The 19,933-nt window shown below is 38.5% G+C and overlaps 1 protein-coding gene and 1 long non-coding RNA gene across 2 annotated transcripts; one reads left to right on the top strand and one right to left on the bottom strand.

The window, feature by feature from the left end:
* Positions 1–7,830: 7,830 nt before the first annotated feature.
* LOC119474633 (inositol-3-phosphate synthase 1-A-like) lies at positions 7,831–19,171 on the top strand. Its single transcript, XM_037746778.1, has 11 exons — positions 7,831–8,012; positions 8,236–8,366; positions 9,006–9,167; positions 10,506–10,635; positions 12,075–12,268; positions 13,169–13,318; positions 13,923–14,138; positions 15,278–15,442; positions 15,540–15,653; positions 16,829–17,046; positions 18,068–19,171. The coding sequence occupies exons 2-11, from the start codon at positions 8,247–8,249 to the stop codon at positions 18,255–18,257; spliced, it is 1,659 nt and encodes a 552-aa protein (XP_037602706.1). The 5' UTR covers positions 7,831–8,012; positions 8,236–8,246; the 3' UTR covers positions 18,258–19,171.
* On the bottom strand, positions 15,230–17,034 carry LOC119474634. The gene is made up of 2 exons (XR_005203605.1): positions 16,805–17,034; positions 15,230–15,477 (listed from the first exon to the last, which is right to left on the bottom strand). It is a non-coding gene; the product is annotated as an uncharacterized LOC119474634 (long non-coding RNA).
* Positions 19,172–19,933: the final 762 nt, after the last annotated feature.

The following is a 19,933-nucleotide window of genomic DNA, read 5'->3' as shown; positions in this document are numbered from 1 at the left end:
GGTATACAATAGGAATTTGCTTTGGTTTTGTTGGTGCAAGTACCAGTATAATAACAAAAATAATAGATTAATAGAATAAAATAAGAATAAAAAAATTTAAATTATACCAATATACAAAATAAGCTATAAACAAAAATAAACATGATATAAACAGATATTGCAAATATTGCCGGTGTTTTTTAATCTATATGGTAAGACATTGAATATTTAGGTTGTAAAATATATTTTAATGAGGTTCTTTTATATTTGGTTATTAGTGGGAATGCACTGATGTGATCCACTGTATCAGTGTGGCGCTGATTCTGACTTGATGAAGTGTCGGTACTGGCTATGACGTGACCAATCCTCATCAAATACAGTTTCTTCTGCAGTGTCAGTATAAATGTTTTCTTTACAAGTTAAAAGCGGAAGTTTTTCAGGACTGGCCTGAGCGACATCTTCCGGACCCGTTGCTACGTCAACACACGTCGTCCAATCAGAGGGGCGGGACGGATATAGAGAATGTGACGTCATATAACATTGTTGAAGTCTAATCAGAATCAGAATCAGAATCAGAATCAGAATCAGAATGGTGTTTATTGCCAGGTGTAAGAGGTATACAATAGGAATTTGCTTTGGTTTTGTTGGTGCAAGTACCAGTATAATAACAAAAATAATAGATTAAAGGGACTATTTGTAACTTTCAGAAATGCTTCTTAACAGCGACACCTGTGGCCATGAAATCAACGAAAGCCAGCTTCGGGCTCGCGCTTGCTTGCTCTAAATATACCTGAACGAGCATCACTCAAAACAGTGAGCGACACAAGTTTTGGCTCATGTAGAGGTTAAAATAGGTCAACAGACATTTCACTCAAAACCACAATATGTATATATAAACTTTGACCGACTGGTGGCATGAGTAGACTGACTGACTTTGATAGACTGACTTTGACTGAAAACTTTATTCGTTTAGCACTTTTTATATAGGTCAGTGCAGCTCAAAGTGCTTCACAGATGACTGACAGGGCAAGTGTAGGCCGTAAAAACAACACAAAAGACAAAACAATTCTGCAATTTAACAAATGGATAATGTGAAAAAATTCCCTTTCTCCCTTTTCCCCTCGCCCTGTTCCCCAAAATTAAAGGGACTGTTTGTAAGAATCAAAAAATATTTTTGGTAACAGCGACACCTGTGGCCGTTAAGTCAGCGAAAGTCAGCGTCGGGCTCGCGCTAGCTCGCTCTAAATAGACATGAACGAGCATCGCTCAAAACAGTGAGGCGACACACGTCAGCTAAAACCACAATATCACTCTATATTTCAGCTGCTTGGCAGTAATGTTAGCTGACCAGACGAAGGTCTCTCCATGAACATGATTTAGATCTGATCCTAGTGTTGGCTTTTCCTGCCTAAGTGCAGGCTGATGCAGCGGAGCTCTGCAGCGAGTCTCCTCTGCTCTCTCCGCCCGCAGCCGGAGAGAGCAGAGGAGACACCGGCACCCGGTCGGTAACGAGAAGCCTACGTAAATCTCTGTAGAGCTCTGTCACTTCACAAGACACGGAAAACCTCTGTTGGTCTGGAGGAGCTGCAGCAGTTATTTCTGCACAAACGTCCCCTGTGCATTCACTAGATATTCTCAGAGCTAAACTAACTCTTCTGCAGGGTGGAGTGAGCGCGCGTTCACGTCTAGAGGTGGAGCGAGCTGAGCTGTCTGAGTGAAGGAGAGCAGGCAGCGGAGGAGGGTACAGCGGCTACACGCGAACGCGCATATGCGAGCACGCATGTGTGACGACCCGCTACATTTATGCGCGTACAGAGTTACAAATAGTCCCTTTAATAGAATAAAATAAAAATAAAAAAATTTAAAGTATACCAATATACAAAATAAGCTATAAACAAAAATAAACATGATATAAACAGATATTGCAAATATTGCCGGTGTTCAAACTGTAAAAACAGTCCATTGAATTAAATATACTCATGTTTTATCTGGTTGATATAAGAAGGTAACTTGCTTTTTGTAAAACGTTTGTTAATGTTCTTATCTCATATTTATTGTCAGAATTATGTAAAATTACTCTGGGAATTAATTAATCTGAGAAAATTATGGTGAGGATTATGCAAAACTGGTTTCAATAATTGATTTCACTAGAGCAGGGGTCTGCAACATGTGGCTCCGGAGCCACATGCGGCTCTTTAGCTCCTCTCCAGTGGCTCCATGTGGATTTATAAAAATGGAAATGAGTAACTGTTTTTCGTTTGCATTTTCATTTTTATTTATCAATGTTGTAGGTCTAATGTACAACAGAGTATTAGGGCCACATTGAGGAAAAAAATTATATCTGAGATTTCGAGAATAAAGTCAGAATTTTTCGAGAAAAAAAGTCGTAGTGTTATGAGAATAAAGTCATAATATTATAAAGTAGTAATTTTACGTGTTATTTAATTTTTTTCTCATAAAGTTATGACTTTATTCTCGTAATATTACGACTTTTTTTCTCTCAAAGTTCTGACTTTATTCTCATAATATTACGACTTTTTTCTCGTAAAGTTATGCCTTTTTTTCTCGTAAAGTTATGACTTTATTCTTGTAATATTACGACCTGTTTTTGTAAAGTTATGACTTTATTCTCGTCATATTACAACTTTTTTCTCGTATTATTATGACTTTATTCTGGGAAGCTCTGATTTTTTTCCCCTCAATGTGGCCCTAATACTCCGTAGTACATTTGCACTTTGGCCCTCACTGCATTAGACTTATATACTATATACTTAGACTATAAACTGTGTTACCTTCATCACAATGCTCAAATGTTTTGCGGCTCCAGACAGATTTCTTTTTTTTTTCCAAAGTTTCCAAGTCTGACATTCAAGATAGTTGAACCCAAATTGAATCACTAAATCACTATTTTACACTACCTACACTTTTATATAAGTTTAGGGTTTTGAGGGGAGTCAATTTTAAGATGCCATTTTGTGCTAAAGTAAAGTGTGATGTACAAAAACAGCTGAGAAAACTCAAAAGCCTAATAGAAAATTAAAATGTTAGTTGCAGCCCTAAAACAATAGCTATAATCTAATCTGCTGAATTGATAGATGCCTGATGAAATGCAGCTCCTTTTGCATCTGTCAGCAGAAATACTGAGGTCACAATGAGCAGTTATGACATTTTCCTTTCAGTTGATGGGTGAGTGATGTTGTTTCTTTGCACCAACTTGCCCCATGCCTATCCCTATATCTTCTATTGCATTCTACACATGTTAAGGGGTCAAAGGTCTAAATTGTCTGTGCTCTGAGGAATGAAGAGGTCATCCTCCACGCTGTCTGTTCAGTTATCTGGTTAGTGTCACCTGATGGTGCAGAGGAGTTCAGGCTCCAGGTGGATGACGCCTTCAGGCAATATGTCTAAAAGCATACTGGGGAGGTAATCTTCTCTGTTTTTCATTTAGTAAAAGTCAGGGAACATATGGTGTCATCCTAGAAAAGCACATTTAATAAATCAGTGTGTCATTGAGGTCCACGCGGTTGATATCGACATGGGTGTCCAAGGTTATTTCCGCAATAAATAGGCACTGAAAAGCTATGGAAGTACTGATGTTGTACAAATGATATTGTTTTTAAAGAGGAGTGGATAATCTACAGTATGTCCTTGGATGATAAAATTATAAAATTATTGGTTGTTACCCTTCTTATTAGTGCAAAATAAATAGCTACAGCTAATTTGATCCAAATGTAATTAAAAATAGGAACAGGAAATGTAAGTTCTTCAGTTTTTGTCATTTCAGAGACCATGTCATCAGAATCAGAATCAGAATCAGAATCGTATTTATTGCCAGGTGTAAGAGGTATACACTAGGAATTTGCTTTGGTTATGTTGGTGCAAGTCAAAACAGTATAATAACAGAAGAATATATAAACGCTAGAATAAAATAAGAATAAAAAATTGAAATTCTATTAATATACAATATACAAAATAAGTTATAAACATGATAAAAACAGATAGTGCAAATATTCCAGGAGTGCAAACAATCAGGTATCAGAGGGAGAGAGAGGGATACAGTAGGGGGTGGTATTGAGAGTGTGTGAGAGAGGGAGGGGGGGGGGGGGGCAGTAGTGTGTGTGTGTGTGTGTGTGACGGACAGTCTGAAAGAGATGGTGTCCGGGATGGGAGGGGTCGGCCACAATCTTCCCTGCCCTCCTTAAGGTCCTGGAGGTGTACAGGTCCTGGAGGGAGGGAAGATTGCAGCCGATCGCCTTCTCTGCAGCATACCTCACCTGTCCACTAGTCGCCCCCATTGAGTTTTCCTTCCTCCAGTTACCTGATCTCACTACATGCCTGCTCATGCCTGTTAGCCAACCAGCTTCCTTCTGCACATACAATATATGGATGTTCTCCAGATTGTCTGCTACAGAGGTAGGTCATACACCAGTTGTCAGTTATGTTTCTCTGGAAAAGACTGTTGCTGTTTGAATATATTTTGCATCAAGAGTCACCTTGTATTACATCTATATTGTTGTATCTATTTCTGATTCCACGCCTTGCTTTCCAAATACTGTGTATACTTTCACTCTTTTGCTCTTTTGATTGTAAAGGTTGTTGACCCCTGGTCTATCCCAAACATGGGACCTCACACCAGCACCATTAAATAAACTAGGCTGCAAAATGAATAAATAGCATTCAAAGTCTTTATTGTATTGAACTGTATGGGGATTGAGAAAGTCCTCACAGTCACCTTTCGTCTTTCTGGAAAAGTCAAGAAACAGACACACCTCTCCACTTTGTTATTATTGGTCCTCTTTATTTTTTTAGTTTGTTTTGACTGTAAGTCACAAGGATGTAATAAATCTGCACATCTTCCCAGAATAAGCCTGACTGATTCACCACACCCTGCCATTGCTGCTGCTGCCACGCGGTTCACCTCAAACCCTCTTCATCCTCGCGGGCTACATGAGGGCCTCGACTGAGAAGGCCTCTTACGAGCCCTACCCTGCTCTGCTTCTGATTGGCTTAGCATGACATTCTTCTACCGTCACCCGAACCAATCAGACTCCTCCTACCTAAATCTCAACCAATCAAACCAACGCAGGCAGTGAGTGATGGCCAATTAGAGGCAGAGTAGGGCGGGTCAGGCCTTCGCTGATTGGCCCGCGTCGAAAAAGGGAGGATAATCAGTTGTCGTGGATGTATTAAAGAGTTGGACGAACAGGGGTTAGTCACTACCCGGCAATTTTAGACGAAAAGGACTGGGAAACACCGGTTAAAACGGTTAACAAGACACCCCGGGACCGGCTTCATTTAAGCGTAGTTTACTTACAAACAACTTTACACTTCAAAACGGAAGAAGGTGAGAGTATTCCCGTCTGTACTGTCGGTTCATACGAGCGAGTCAGAGGCAGAATAAAGTCATAGGTTTACGAGAAAAAAAGTCGTAATATTATAAAGTAGTAATTTTACAGGCTATTTTCTTTTTTTCTCTCGTAAAGTTATGACTTTATTCTCGTAATATTACGACTTTTTTTCTCATTAACTTATGACTTTATTCTCGTAATATTACGACTTTTTTTCTCATTAACTTATGACTTTATTCTCGTAATATTACGACTTTTTTTCTCGTTAAGTTATGACTTTATTCTCGTAATATTACGACTTTTTTTCTCGTTAACTTATGACTTTATTCTCGTAATATAACGATTTTTTTTCTCGTTAACTTATGACTTTATTCTCGTAATATTACGACTTTTTTTTCTTGTTAAGTTATGACTTTATTCTCGTAATATTACGACTTTTTTTCTTGTTAAGTTATGACTTTATTCTCGTAATATTACTTTTTTTCTCGTTAAGTTATGACTTTATTCTCGTAATATAACGATTTTTTTTCTTGTTAAGTTATGACTTTATTCTCGTAATATAACGACTTTTTTTCTTGTTAAGTTATGACTTTATTCTCGTAATATTACGACTTTTTTTCTCATTAACTTATGACTTTATTCTCGTAATATTACGACTTTTTTTCTTGTTAAGTTATGACTTTATTCTCGTAATATTACAACTTTTTTTCTCGTTAAGTTATGACTTTATTCTCGTAATATAACGATTTTTTTTCTTGTTAAGTTATGACTTTATTCTCGTAATATTACGACTTTTTTTCTCATTAACTTATGACTTTATTCTCGTAATATTACGACTTTTTTTCTCGTTAAGTTATGACTTTATTCTCGTAATATTACGACTTTTTTTCTCATTAACTTATGACTTTATTCTCGTAATATTACGACTTTTTTTCTCATTAACTTATGACTTTATTCTCGTAATATTACGACTTTTTTTCTCGTTAAGTTATGACTTTATTCTCGTAATATTACGACTTTTTTTCTCATTAACTTATGACTTTATTCTCGTAATATAACGATTTTTTTTCTTGTTAAGTTATGACTTTATTCTCGTAATATTACGACTTTTTTTCTCGTAAAGTTATGACTTTATTCTCGTAATATAACGACTTTCTTCCTCGTAATATTATGACTTTATTCTGGAAATCTCAGATGTTTTTTCCTCTCAATGTGGACCTAATACTCCGTAGTACATTTGCACTTGGACCCTCACTGCATTAGACTTATATACTATATACTTAGACTATAAACTATGTTACCTTCATCACAATGATCAAATGTTTTGCGGCTCCAGACAGATTTTTTAGTTTTTGTTTTTCCCTAGAATGGCTCTTTTGATTGTAAAGGTTGCTGACCCCTGGTCTATCCTAAACATGGGACATCACACCAGCCCCATTAAATAAACAAAGCTGCTGAATAAATAGCAGTAAAAGTCTTTTATTGTATTGAAATTCGTGAGCCTGGTTGATAGCTCAGAGCTCATGCCCTTTTCTATCCATAGGAAATTATTGGAGGGAGGAGATGGAGGAGGAGCCCATTTGGTGCTGAGGCATCATGGCCCACGCCCGGCCAGTTGAGGAGTTTTTTGTTTTTTTTAATTTAAATTTATTTCTTTATTTATTTTTTAATTATTTTCTTCCTTTTCCTCCTAACAAAATAAAATGAAGAGAAAAAGAAATTAAAGAAAGAAGAAAAAAAAGAAAAAAGAAAGAAAAAGAAATAAAGAAATAAAGAAATAAAACTTTAAAAAAAGCCAACATAACTGGGCAAGATCAATATCATGTGACAGTGTGTGTGCGCTTGAGAGGGGTTCTCAGATTTTGCACTGTACTATAGAAATATTATATTTGGCTGCTATGATTACAGTGACAAAGACAGTAATGCATTTTTTCTTATTAATTTAATTTTAAGTGTAAATTTACCAAAAAAAGAAAAAAAATTTTGTATTTATGAAAGAAATGGAATTATACCTATCAACAATTTCTTCCTCACAAAACAAAAAAGCAATGAAAACAATGAATGTATGCAATATCTTTAGTGTTTTTAAGTGAAATTATTGTCATACTCTCGCATGGTCTTTTTTATTATTATTATCTACTCATTTATTTATTTATTTTTATTGTGTTTTTTTTTATTTTATGTTGGTTTTGTTTCATTTCTGTTGTCCTTCTATGTTTGACACAGCTCTTTGTTTATGTTTTCGATATGCTTCTGCTGTTACTATGTATGCTGTAATTTTGAAAAAAAAAAAAACTGGAGTTAGCCACTTATGCCACGTGGTTCATAAACGAGCCCACCCTACTCTGTTTCTGATTGGCTTAAAATGACATTCTCGACCATCACCCGAACCAATCACACTCCTCCTACGTAAATCCAACCAATCAAATCAACGTGGGCAGTGAGTGCTGGCCAATCAGAGGCAGAGTAAGGCGGGTCAAGCCCTTCGCTGATTGGCCCACGTCGAAAGAAGAGGGCTAATCAGTTGTGCGCAGTTGGACTATCAGGGGTTAGTCACTACCCGGCATTTTTACACGGTAAATAACTGGGAAATACCGGTTCAAACCGTTTACAAGACACCCGGGACCAGCTTTATTTAAGCGAAGTTTACTTTACAAACATCTCTACACTTGAAAACGGAAGAAGGTGAGAGTATTTCCGGCGGTAGTGGAGGTTCAGAGGCAGCGTTACAGGGCGGGCCTTTACTCAGCCGTTTTAGCTTTAGCCTTTAGCATGCTGGTAGCCTGGTTATGCTAGCTTGCTCATTCAATGTAACGTGTTACGGAAATTACAGCATTTGACCCACAATGCCATTTCCACATACAGAAGGAAGACTATAAACTGTCATTGTGTTTCTCTCTTTTTGCAGACTCTGCAGCCATGTCTCTGTCAGTCAACGTTCATATCAACAGCCCCAATGTGAAGTACACAGATACACACATTGTGTCTCGGTATCAATACCAGACCACATCTGTTCACACAGAGGGGAAACAAGTCACAGTAAGTAGTGGACACCTTTCTGACATTCCTGTATGTATGTATGTATGTATGTATGTGTGGCCTACACATGCATCTATGTGTAGGCCACACATATTAATGTACTATACTCACTTTTAACAGTCTCTTCTGCACTATACTCACTTTTAACAGTCTCTTCTGCACTATACTCATTGTTAACAGTCTCTTCTGCACTATACTCACTTTTAACAGTCTCTTCTGCACTATACTCATTGTTAACAGTCTCTTCTGCACTTTACTCACTTTTAACAGTCTCTTCTGCACTATATTCACTTTTTTAATAGTCGTGTATAACAGCTGTTACCCTGCACTATACTCAGTTTTAACAGTTTTCTTCATCTCCTTGTATTTTTATATCTGGTATATTTTTTTGTACTTTGCACTACTAACTTTTTTAACTGCCTTTTTACTAACATGTTTTGCACTATGGAACTGTGATGCTGGGAACTTGAATTTCCCTCAGGATCAATAAAGTTACTATCTATCTATCTATCTATCTATCTACACATACATACGTGTGTGTGTGTGTGTGTGTGTGTGTGTGTGTGTGTGTGTGTGTGTGTGTGTGTGTGTGTGTTTGAGATCTGTGCCTCTAATTTTTTGCTCCTTACTGGGAAACAGATCACCCCCCGCACCACCGAGATTACATTTTGCACAGAGACACGTGTGCCCCGGGTTGGTGTGATGGTGGTGGGCTGGGGAGGCAACAACGGGTCCACAGTCACTGGAGCTGTACTGGCCAATAGGCTGGGTCTCACCTGGAGAACCAAGACTGGAGAGAAGGTGAGCGGAGTGACGCAAACATGCCTTTACACATACATACAGATAGTCAACAGGCTCAAGTTTCGAGATGAGCTAGGCAGCTGCACAAAATCGATCGCCCGCGCAATGCATGCCGGTTAGATTTGTGTCCGGGCTGCAAGACCAAGGGCATGATGCGAAACGCCTGGCACCTCGCACCTAATCAAAGAGCTGATCGGCTCTTAGTGTTGACAGGAAACACCACGTGTTGTAGAAAGTCCGAACTTTCTGTGTTTGTATTGTAATATTTAACACTAGATTGTAAGATATTAGTCTCATGTTGTGCAATGAAGGTTTCACCTGTTAACAAACACATGTTGTGTGGTTGATAATAATAATTAATATATTAATAGCACTTATCAAAATGAGTGCTCATTATGTGCTCTACAAGGCGGACATAAAAATAATAAAGGATAGAATCTGGTACCAGATACACATACTTTTACAAGCAAATATAAATAAATCCCAACATGGTCTGAAAACTACAAGTAGCCAACAGATCGGATCAAACAGGATGTAACTTTTCCCGTAACTTCCTGTAAATTCAGCGAAGGCTGCTGGAAACTGTCCGACTTGACTGCAGCTTTTGGCCACCGCTCCCTGCTGCTGCCGTCTGATCTCACCTACTTTCCGGGCGAGGCAGCGCAGTTCATCTCGAATGAGCCTATTCAGCTGCTGGTTTGCATTCCTTGGAGTGTCACGTGGGCAAAAAACTGGAATGGTCACTTCACTTTGGCAGTAGCAAATCCAACTTTGATTATGCAACCATCTCAAGAAACCTTCTGCAAGTTGAAATCAACACAAACCACTGGCTGTCTGCTTGGCAAATGGCCATCCCTTGTATGAAGTATGTATTTGTGGTTTTGCAGCTAAAACATGCAAACACCGCAATGATTCTTCTTTATAAAAAAGTTCTAGATGGTGAACGAGCTCTTTATGATCAGACTATAATAGCATGAAGACCTTAAGGCTGCCACTAGGGCACCAATAGAGAACCTTCTTGTCCTATTTTATAAATTTAGCCTACTGTACGTCCCCCCAATACAGTTGTAGAGACTCATTATAAGCTGGTTATGCTGACATGTTCAGTAGAGTGTTAAGGGATTAACCGACTCTGGTCTGGGGGATTTCCCCTTGTATGGGTATACATTGTTACCTCTATGAGCTGGTTCTCGTGATTTCTATGTCTGCCATTTTTCTCTGGTTCAAAGGATTTAATACACTTGTAATAAACCTTAAACCCAGTAAAAAAAAAAAAAAAACTCCCTAGACTGAATGAAATCAGTTTTTTTCTCTTCTTTCTCTCTCACAATTTTTCAGAAATCAAACTACTACGGCTCCCTACTGCAGGCGTCTACCGTTTGTCTGGGATCAGGGCCCGAAGGCGAGGTCAACGTTCCCCTCCGTGATCTCCTACCCATGGTGCACCCTAATGATATAGTCTTTGACGGTACGGACAATTTCAGATAGTTTGCTCAAGGTCTAAAACTGAGAAGTGTATGTGTAACATAAGAGTGCAAGTGAGGTAACAGCAGTGTTAACAGTAGGAAAATCGGACCCCAGGGCAGCTTCAAGGAGAGTCTCTCCATGAGGTGAAGATGATCAGAGATGTGCTCTTACAGTAATGGTGTCCTCTAATGTAATCTAGTCTATTAGTTCAAAAGGAAAGAGCTTTAGCAGGCAAGCTATTTACAGAGCTGCTTTAGACTATTATAAGATGAAATCATAGCTGCTGCACAGCTGTGAGCCAGGGCCAGCCATGTTGAGGAAGAGGAAGGACGAATATTAAAAAAAGAAAGAGGAGGAAGACAAATGAGAAATACAGGAGGGTTCATTATTATTAAACCTTCAAGGCATTAGCATGTTCGTTCTGCCTCAACCGTGTCTCGAACTAACAACATCACACCCCCAAGGGTAAGTCACTATCTGGGTGAGCTTACTGCCCGGGGGAAAAACCATTACTTCAGACTGACTTCACACTATGACTGAGGCATTGCCAGGGTTGCATGTAAAGGCAGATTTCAAACTAGTTAAAAAAATTCAGTTATCAAGACAAAATTCTGAGAATTTGCACACTTCATGGAGATGTCAGTAATTTATTTTAATAAGAGATTAATTGCTCCATAACTGATGTTTGAATATGCTCTATTTCCATTGACTGCAATGGTTCACATGATGATAGAACTCAAAATACTGTAAAAAAAAAATGCAGTTTTTAAGATAAAATTCTGAAATTTACCACCCTACATCTACCATGACCTCAAAATTTTGTTCCAAAAAAACTGAATATTCCCTGTGCATAGTAGTGCTTCTATTCTCCCCAGTAATGATCAAAATTGTGTTGTTTATTTTCACGACCATTTGAGCTATAATTAGTGAGAATTCAACTTAAACATTTTGATGCACTTTGGGCTCAGTTTTTTATAATTCAAAAATCTGGCTGGATCGTTTGTGGAGGACAGTCTGAAGATGCAGGGTAGCAAGTTTTTGTGTCAATTGAGAAAAAAAGGAGATAGGTTTTTTTGAGTTTATGAGAAAAACAGAGTGATGGACTTCATAATTCCTGCCAGGTTGAGGCATTTGAATATTTCTGCTCACTTGGGCTACATTTTGGTGGAAGTTGCAGAGTTGTAGCCTGTATGGCTGATTTGTTAGAAATTTGCAAAGTTTAAAACTTTAGACGGTTGCTGTTGCGCCATAATCAGGACTATTAGCCCACAAAGCCAGTTGAGGAAGTTTAGACTTAGACTGGACTATTTTAAAATTTGTGTTTATTTTTATGCATGGGAAGGCAGATTCCCTAGGAAGAAGATTCCTTATATTATATATAAGGAATTCAGCACATTATTTAACTTGAAGTGTGTTTTTTGTGTGTGTGTGTGTTTTTAGGCTGGGATATCTCTTCAATGGATCTTGGCAGCGCCATGGAGAGAGCTCAGGTTTTTGACTGGTCATTACAAGAGCAGCTGCGACCACACATGAGTCACATGAAACCCAGACCGTCCATCTATATCCCAGAATTCATTGCTGCAAACCAAGAGAGTCGGGCGGACAACGTCCTCACTGGAAGCATGGCGGAGCAGGTAACACTTGGTCGACTGACCAACAGGTTTAAGGGTGCTTTCACACCTGTAGTTCGGTTCATTTGGTCCGCTCAAATGGAAAAAAATGATGCATTGTTGCTTTTTAGTTCTGGTCCGGTTCCTTTTTACACTGACTTTTTACAAACCAACCAGAGGAGTAAACATGAAGTTCTACAGACTGACCGGTAACTCACTGATTGCCATTCTGCATCATCGGGACCCACGTGGGGTAATCAAATTCCGGTGATTGACAGAAGTTTATGCAGCACTTTAAAGCTTCCAGGTGACTGGTGCGAACGCATAGTCTGAACGTCGGAGAGCGCATGGACATGTGCATGATCGGCGTACTGTGGGATCGCTGTTACACACTTTTTAATGGAGTTAATGAGCTGGCAAAGTACACAGAGTTGGGTAAAAGCACAGCAGTTTCAACAGCTTTTGACCTATTAATTAGGGAAAATACATGAGCTGATTTGCTTCTATACATGGCCTGAAATACAGATCACTTCCCTTAACCGATTTCACGATCAGCAGATGGACTTATTAGTAGTTAAACTTTTGAAATATGCTAAAATCACATATCTGCTGTCATAAAATCCTGTGGTTGGTTCATTTGCTTTCACACCACAAATGAACCGCTCCAGAGTCAAGCTTTTCAGGCGGTCTTGGTTCTGTTGTTTGGTCCACACCAGGGTTCGATTGACAGAATTACACCAGCCCAAACATACCGTAATAACCGGGCAAACGAACCCAAGGTTCACTCTAACCGAACCAAACAGGTTAGATGTGAAAGCACCCTAAGAGGAGTGGTGTCTGTTCTCCATCTGTGTATTTCACTTGGGATTGTGTTTCTTCATATGTCATTTTTAATCTGACTTAAAAGAGTAAATGTTCTTCCAGGTGGAGCAGATCAGAGCTGACATCCGGGACTTCCAGCAGTCGAGTGGTGTGGACAAAGTCATCGTTATGTGGTCCGCCAACACTGAGCGCTTCTGTGATATCAAACAGGGAGTCAATGACACTGCAAAGAACCTGCTAGCTGCAATCCAGGTGAGAGCAGTCTGAGCCACAACCAGAGTTTGGTTAGAAAACTTCTACATTCATAAAACATAGTCTAGAGTGCTCTAAAGACACAAATCCTTGAGTTGGTGTCAGTAGCGATCCAGTTTGATAATTAACTTTAATTGTCCTGGTGGTGTGATGGTGGCCGGTAGTCATGAATTCAGCTTTAATTTCCTGCTAATGCCGAGGACCAAACAGTAATCCTCCATCGCATTTAGTGATTAATAAAGCTTAGAGGATGAGACGATTAGCTCTCCTGACACTTCACTGTGGATTTGTAGATGAAATTCCATAATGAGTCAGCTATTCCTTTTATATCAGATCAGGGGAAGGAAATTATGATTTTCCCCTCATGGGTGAGTTTATATTTTATCTCCTGTCTTCAGCATGCTTGTACTGCTGTCAGCAACGATAATAGTCTATTTCACAGACTTATGATCTTCAGCAAATAGCTCAATTTTAGATAGGCGTGAAGTCGACAATAGAGGTGATGTGAGGAGAGTCTCGGGAAATGTACGCCTTGTGAGTCAGGCTGCAGTATGATGATACACCCAGTAATAGTCATTATCTCTTTTTTTACTACATCCATTAGGATGGAGCAGAGGTTTCTCCCTCCACTCTGTTTGCAGTGGCCAGCATATTGGAGGGCTGTGCCTACATCAACGGTTCCCCGCAGAACACTTTCGTACCCGGGGCCATCGAGCTGGCCATGCAGAAAGGGGTATTCATCGGAGGAGATGATTTCAAATCCGGTCAGACCAAGATCAAATCAGTGCTGGTGGACTTTCTGGTCAGCTCAGGTATCAAGGTGAGAGGAAGGATGCATGGATAGAAGGAAAAGGGGATTGATGAAGTAATGATTCATGAGTCACTACAGAAAAGCTAAGAACACTGAAATAGGGGGGTTATTTGATTTGAATGATGTTTCCCATCTAAAACCAGAATTAAAGTGAGATTAAAACCATTAACATGTCAGAGAAATTATCATCTAGTTTAATTTTCTGGATCTGGAAATTATCCCATAAACTACTGTATTTGACACTTGAAAGCATCAAATGGGAAAAATATTTAACAACTTAAAGGCAGAATGATCAGGATTTTCCTAAAAATGCACAGACTCATACAAAAACAATCCCTCCCAATCATCATTTATGACCCACTAGTTGTGTGTGGTGATGTCTGTATCTGCAGACACCACGCCCTCTGACTGGATTTTCTTGTTTTTATGTGTCTGGGATTAGAGATGCACCGATTGCAATTTTCTTGGCAGATTCAGATTTTATTTTAAAAAGTGACCTGCCGATTCAGATTTTCTTTCTTTCTAAGAACTATAATTGACACAAGCATACACAAACATTTTTGTATGACGGAGTATTAGGGCCACATTGAGAAATTTGAGAATAAAGTCATAATATTGCGAGAAAAGTCGTATTATTACGAGAATAAAGTCATAACTTTACGAGAAAAAAAAGTAATTCCCTCTTCCACAAAAGAGGCAAAAAAAAGCCTTGAAACAGAGCCATGAGGAGGTGCAGAAGTCTAGTTTTCTTTCAGAACACTTGAATTACAATATGCTGGAAGGTTATTATGGAATTTTTGCCCAATGATACCAAAAACTTTCTGCGTATTAGAGTTTTAACCTAACCTGCATGTCTTTGGACTGTGGGAGGAAGCCGGAAAACCCGAAGAGAAAACCCACGCTAAAACTGTGAGAACATGCAAACTCCACATACAAGTCAATCACTTTTATTCATACAGCCCAAAATCACAAATTCTTTAGACCGTTGGTTTGTTTAAGGATAAACATAACAGGGGGAAAAAGAGGAGGAAACCTAAGGAGGATCATCAGTGTGATTATCTTACCAGAACATAATTTGACAACTTAAAACTTACAGCATGTATTTTCTGAACAAAGGGATTTTAATAAGCTCCTCTCCCCCTTGACAGCCGACCTCCATCGTCAGCTACAATCACCTCGGCAACAACGATGGGAAGAACCTGTCGGCTCCGCAGCAGTTCCGCTCCAAAGAGATCTCCAAGAGCAACGTGGTGGATGACATGGTCCAGTCAAACCCCATACTGTACAAGCCTGGAGAAAAACCTGACCACTGTGTGAGTGACTCAGACACCGAGGGATAATGAGCTCCCTGTGGATGTTCAATGAAAACAACTGATCAGACTTATTAACTGTCTCTGTGTGCTCCTTCAGGTGGTGATTAAGTATGTCCCCTATGTGGGAGACAGCAAGCGTGCCATGGATGAATACACCTCTGAGATAATGATGGGAGGGACCAATACTATCGCACTGCACAACACTTGTGAGGTCAGTGGTCACTAAATCTGTTTCTGTAAAACATGCAACTGAAAAAGGAAAATCTAGCATATTAGAATAAGAGTCCAGACTGCTAATTGCTGCTAAACTCGTTCAGAGCGATTCTTCTTTATCTGACAGTAGCTGTGGAGGAGGAGGAGGCTCAGGAGTGCCAGAGCTTACTGTTAATCCTTCTTAACAAGTCTTGGAGCTAATTTAAAGAGACGTCTTCAGGTCATTTACTCAGTTATTTAATGATTCACTGGCCTGGCTGCTTCAGTCTACCACCATTCTTACAAACGAAATAACATCTATTCTGGTTATCTTTTTATAAAACAGACAGACTGCACCAGTTTCCCCCTACATTGTCCCATTCTTCTACAAACAACAACTTTATGCTATCAAAATTATTTTGAAAAAAAAAATGCTACACATTTTTTTTTCTTTAAGTAGAAAAAAAATAAATGTATTTTGTACATTTCAGATGTATTTTCCAAGCAAATAAATGCCAAAATTACAGTTCAGTTAATTAAAACAACTAAAGGACACATTAACTGTAGAGCTACAACGATTAATCAATTAGTTGTCAACTATTAAATTAATCGCCAACTATTTTGATAACTGATTAATCCGTTTGATTAATTTTTTTTCAGGAAAAAAAAGTCAATTCTCTGATTCCAGCTTCTTAAATGTGAATATTTTCTGTTTTTCTTTACTCCTTTATGAAAGTAAACTGAATATCTTTGAGTTGTGGACAAAACAGGACATTTGAGGACGTCATCTTGGGCTTTGGGGAACACTGATGGATGTTTTTCACCAAACAACTAATCATGAAAATAATCAACAGATTAATTGACAATGAAACAAATCGTTAGTTGCAGCCCTACTTAAGTGGTTGGCTCTTGGATTCAACAACAGCCAAACACTTCAAACAATGTTTTGTCATTTTATCTGCGTCAGTGTCGTCGGCATCAAAGCCCTTAATGTGAAGAATTTGAAACGTTGTGATTTGGCGTCTCCTAGTGGTTGTATTAAAGAAGACACTGCTATAGTGTAAATACAGTTTCTGCATGTGCAAGGAGCTACATTATGTTGTATGAGTTCTATGCATTGATAAATGTGTTTGCCATTTCCTTCTCTCTCTATTACACCGTTATACTCACCTCCTCTTTCTTTCTTTGCAACAGGACTCTCTACTAGCCAGCCCGATCATCCTGGACCTGGTGATCCTTACGGAGCTTTGTCAGCGTGTGACGGTTCGACCCCAGGGGGAGGAGGACTTCCAGTCCTTCCACAGTGTCTTGTCACTACTCTCCTTCCTCTGCAAGGCCCCCATTGTCCCACAAGGGACCCCGGTCATCAACGCCTTCTTCCGCCAGAGGGCCTGCATAGAAAACATCATGAGGTATGTACAAGGCTTTGGTTTCTTTACCGAGATTGCCACACATTTCCCCCCAAAGATTGCACTGTACATCCTTTCCCTTTGTTTATTAGGTCTTTGTCATTCCCCTGTTCACCTTCAAGCAGCATCCAGCATTAGGCTTAGATAAACACCATCCGCGAAATATCCACAGTTATTAGAGGGATAGTTTGGGTGTTTTGAAGTGGGGTTGAACTGAGGTACTTCATAGTCAGTGTATTACCTACTGTAGATGGCAGTCGGCACGTTCCCAGTTTGGAGAAGCAGTCAGCAGTTACCACAGGGAAGCAAAGCAATGTACTGCTGTGGACGGGGACGGTAGAAAAACATGTTTTAGCCACCTAAAAGAAAGGCCCACCGGAAAAAAATCAATATCAGTTTAAGTGTACGCTACATTTAGAGTATTTTCACCGGTTTACCTCGCCGTCAGACAGCCCTTTCCGACGGGGAACTGAAGCATGTGTATCCATCTATACTCTCACCAAACCCCCAGACTCCATTGGAAAAAAAACCTTGATGTCTCAGCTTGTTTGTGCTATTGTGTGACTTTGGTGAATCCGAACTAACCAAAGTCACACAATAACACAAACAAACTAACCAATTAAGGCAGCGGTAGACCAGTAACTCCCGTGTTCTGCTAGGTAAAATGACTTTTTTTGTCAATAGAGTCTGGTGGCTTTGACTAGAGCACAGATTAACTGCTTCAGTTCCCTGTCAGAAACATAGAGCAAGGTAAACTGGTGAAAATATTCTAAATATAGCGTACACTTAAACTGATATTATTATTTTCTTGATGAGCCTTTCTTTTTAGGTGGCTAAAATGCATTTACCAAATAAAAATATGTACATAATTGGCTCTTACAGTAGGATAGCAATACACAGACTATGGATAAGTATCTCATACAACCCCACTTCAAAACATATCCTTTTAAGAACATTTAAGGCTTACATACAGATGTTTCATTGAGTGACAGAAGTTGACAGTCTCCCTCTTTGTCTTTTTCAGAGCGTGCCTCGGCCTTCCTCCTCAGAACCACATGCTGCTGGAGCACAAGCTGCAGAGAGCATTCCTGCCTCCTCACACCACCCACGTAAACGGCAATGTGGCTTCTTTGAAAAAAGTTGCCCTCACTAACGGGAACCATATACCTCTAACGAATGGCGTCCACGCACATGACGATGATGATGAATCATGACCACAAATGCAACACAGCCCAAGATGGACCTGTAACTACCGGTAACTGTAATACAATTGTAAACGTGACACCTTGTATAAAAAGAACAAAGGCCCTCATTGATCTGTCATTGAAAAAACCTACAACACTGGCTTGACAACTTTGCAGAGTAAACTTGACATTTATGTAAGACACATTTTAAAATCCTAGGTATACAGCAAGTCTTGGCGTATTAGAGAATAGTGTGGTGCTGCAACATTAACATATCATACATGCACTGTAGCTACTGAGCATCAACAGAAGCCAAATGAACCCCTTAGACTACAATAACACTGCATAACATTGTTGAAAGTAGACTGTTTTGTTAAATACATTTCTGTTTTTATGAAGTATAAACATGGTATTGAATATTCAAAAAGCTAAATAGATTTCTTCTTTGCTTGTATCTTTATTCAAGTAATTTTTGTATGCAATGCATACATAAAATACTTTTTTTGTACAGTACAGTACAAGCAAATGTGTTACTGATCTGGCAGCTGTAAAAACATTAAATGCTAAACGCTGTATATGTTGTTTGATGGTTGAGGGGCATTGTCTTCACTCCCTGTATTTGGTGTTATTGTCCATCACTGCCTTTCTGTTGCCATCTATATGTTTTTTGTTAATGCTAAGTTACAGAAAATGTAGATGCAGTTCTGACTCTTGATTAACAGTGACCCGGGTTATTTATACAATAAACATTTAAATAATGTTTGAACTTTACATCTGTGTTTTTCTTTCTATTGAACCATCTCTCAAGTTCAAATATGTTTTTTTTGCGTGATGCATGATAGCCGTTGTTGTAAAAGAAACTACATGACGCACCATGTACTGTAAATAATAAAACATGGTAATGAGAAACAAGAACACATAAAATAAATGTAATTGAATCAATAGCAGATAGTCACATGAGTCTCCTTTGTTCCTGTGCATACACTGGACACTGGCTGGGTATTAAACCTCAATACTTATTTAGTTTTGACTAAAATGTCCTGAGCACAGAGTATCAAAAATTGTCAAGCTGGCACTGTTTACAACTATGCTTTGATCAGCTTCTGATTTAAATTTTAAAAATTGTCAAATGTCAGTGATATTGTATTAAAGGAAAAGTTCTGCTTGTGTTTAGATTAATTTAAGAACTTTATCTACTACATACAGTATACCTCATCCTTAAAGTAAGATATAAAAAAAAAAGTATTGACTTGGTATGTCAGTTTAATCTCAGGTATTTTATGCGCACTAGTATGAAAACACTAAAAATGTCATATGCACACATGAGGCCATTGTTGGTTTTATAAAAGATTTACAAAATATCCAGTGGGGTTACAGTGGAGTTGAACAAGGCTGGATTACCAACAGGTGAAAGCAGCCAATTGCTCCAGGACTGTGTGACATCTGGTTAGTAATTTAATTGAAAATGTATATTGAAAGTGAAATATATATTAATATATATTTATTTATTTTATCCATTTTTTTTATCCATATTTCATTTCATTTTATTTTATTATATTTTATATATATATATATGTATATATATATTCATATTCATATATACATTTTCTTTCTTTATAACAAAATAAAATAAAATGAAATATGGAGAAAAAAATAAATTAATGAAAAATAAATAGATAGATTAAAAAAAAAGAAAGAAAGAAAAG

This window comes from Sebastes umbrosus, chromosome 16 (genome assembly GCF_015220745.1).
Source record: "Sebastes umbrosus isolate fSebUmb1 chromosome 16, fSebUmb1.pri, whole genome shotgun sequence".
NCBI lineage: Eukaryota > Metazoa > Chordata > Actinopteri > Perciformes > Sebastidae > Sebastes > Sebastes umbrosus.
This window is presented reverse-complemented; position numbering and strand designations above follow the sequence as displayed.

Excerpts from the sequence above, each read along its gene's own strand:
- LOC119474633 (XM_037746778.1), top strand. The coding sequence starts at position 8,247 with ATGTCTCTGTCAGTCAACGTTCATATCAACAGCCCCAATGTGAAGTAC. Across the intron at positions 9,168-10,505 it reads GAACCAAGACTGGAGAGAAG|AAATCAAACTACTACGGCTC; the intron begins GTGAGCGGAGTG and ends ACAATTTTTCAG. Across the intron at positions 13,319-13,922 it reads ACCTGCTAGCTGCAATCCAG|GATGGAGCAGAGGTTTCTCC; the intron begins GTGAGAGCAGTC and ends TACATCCATTAG.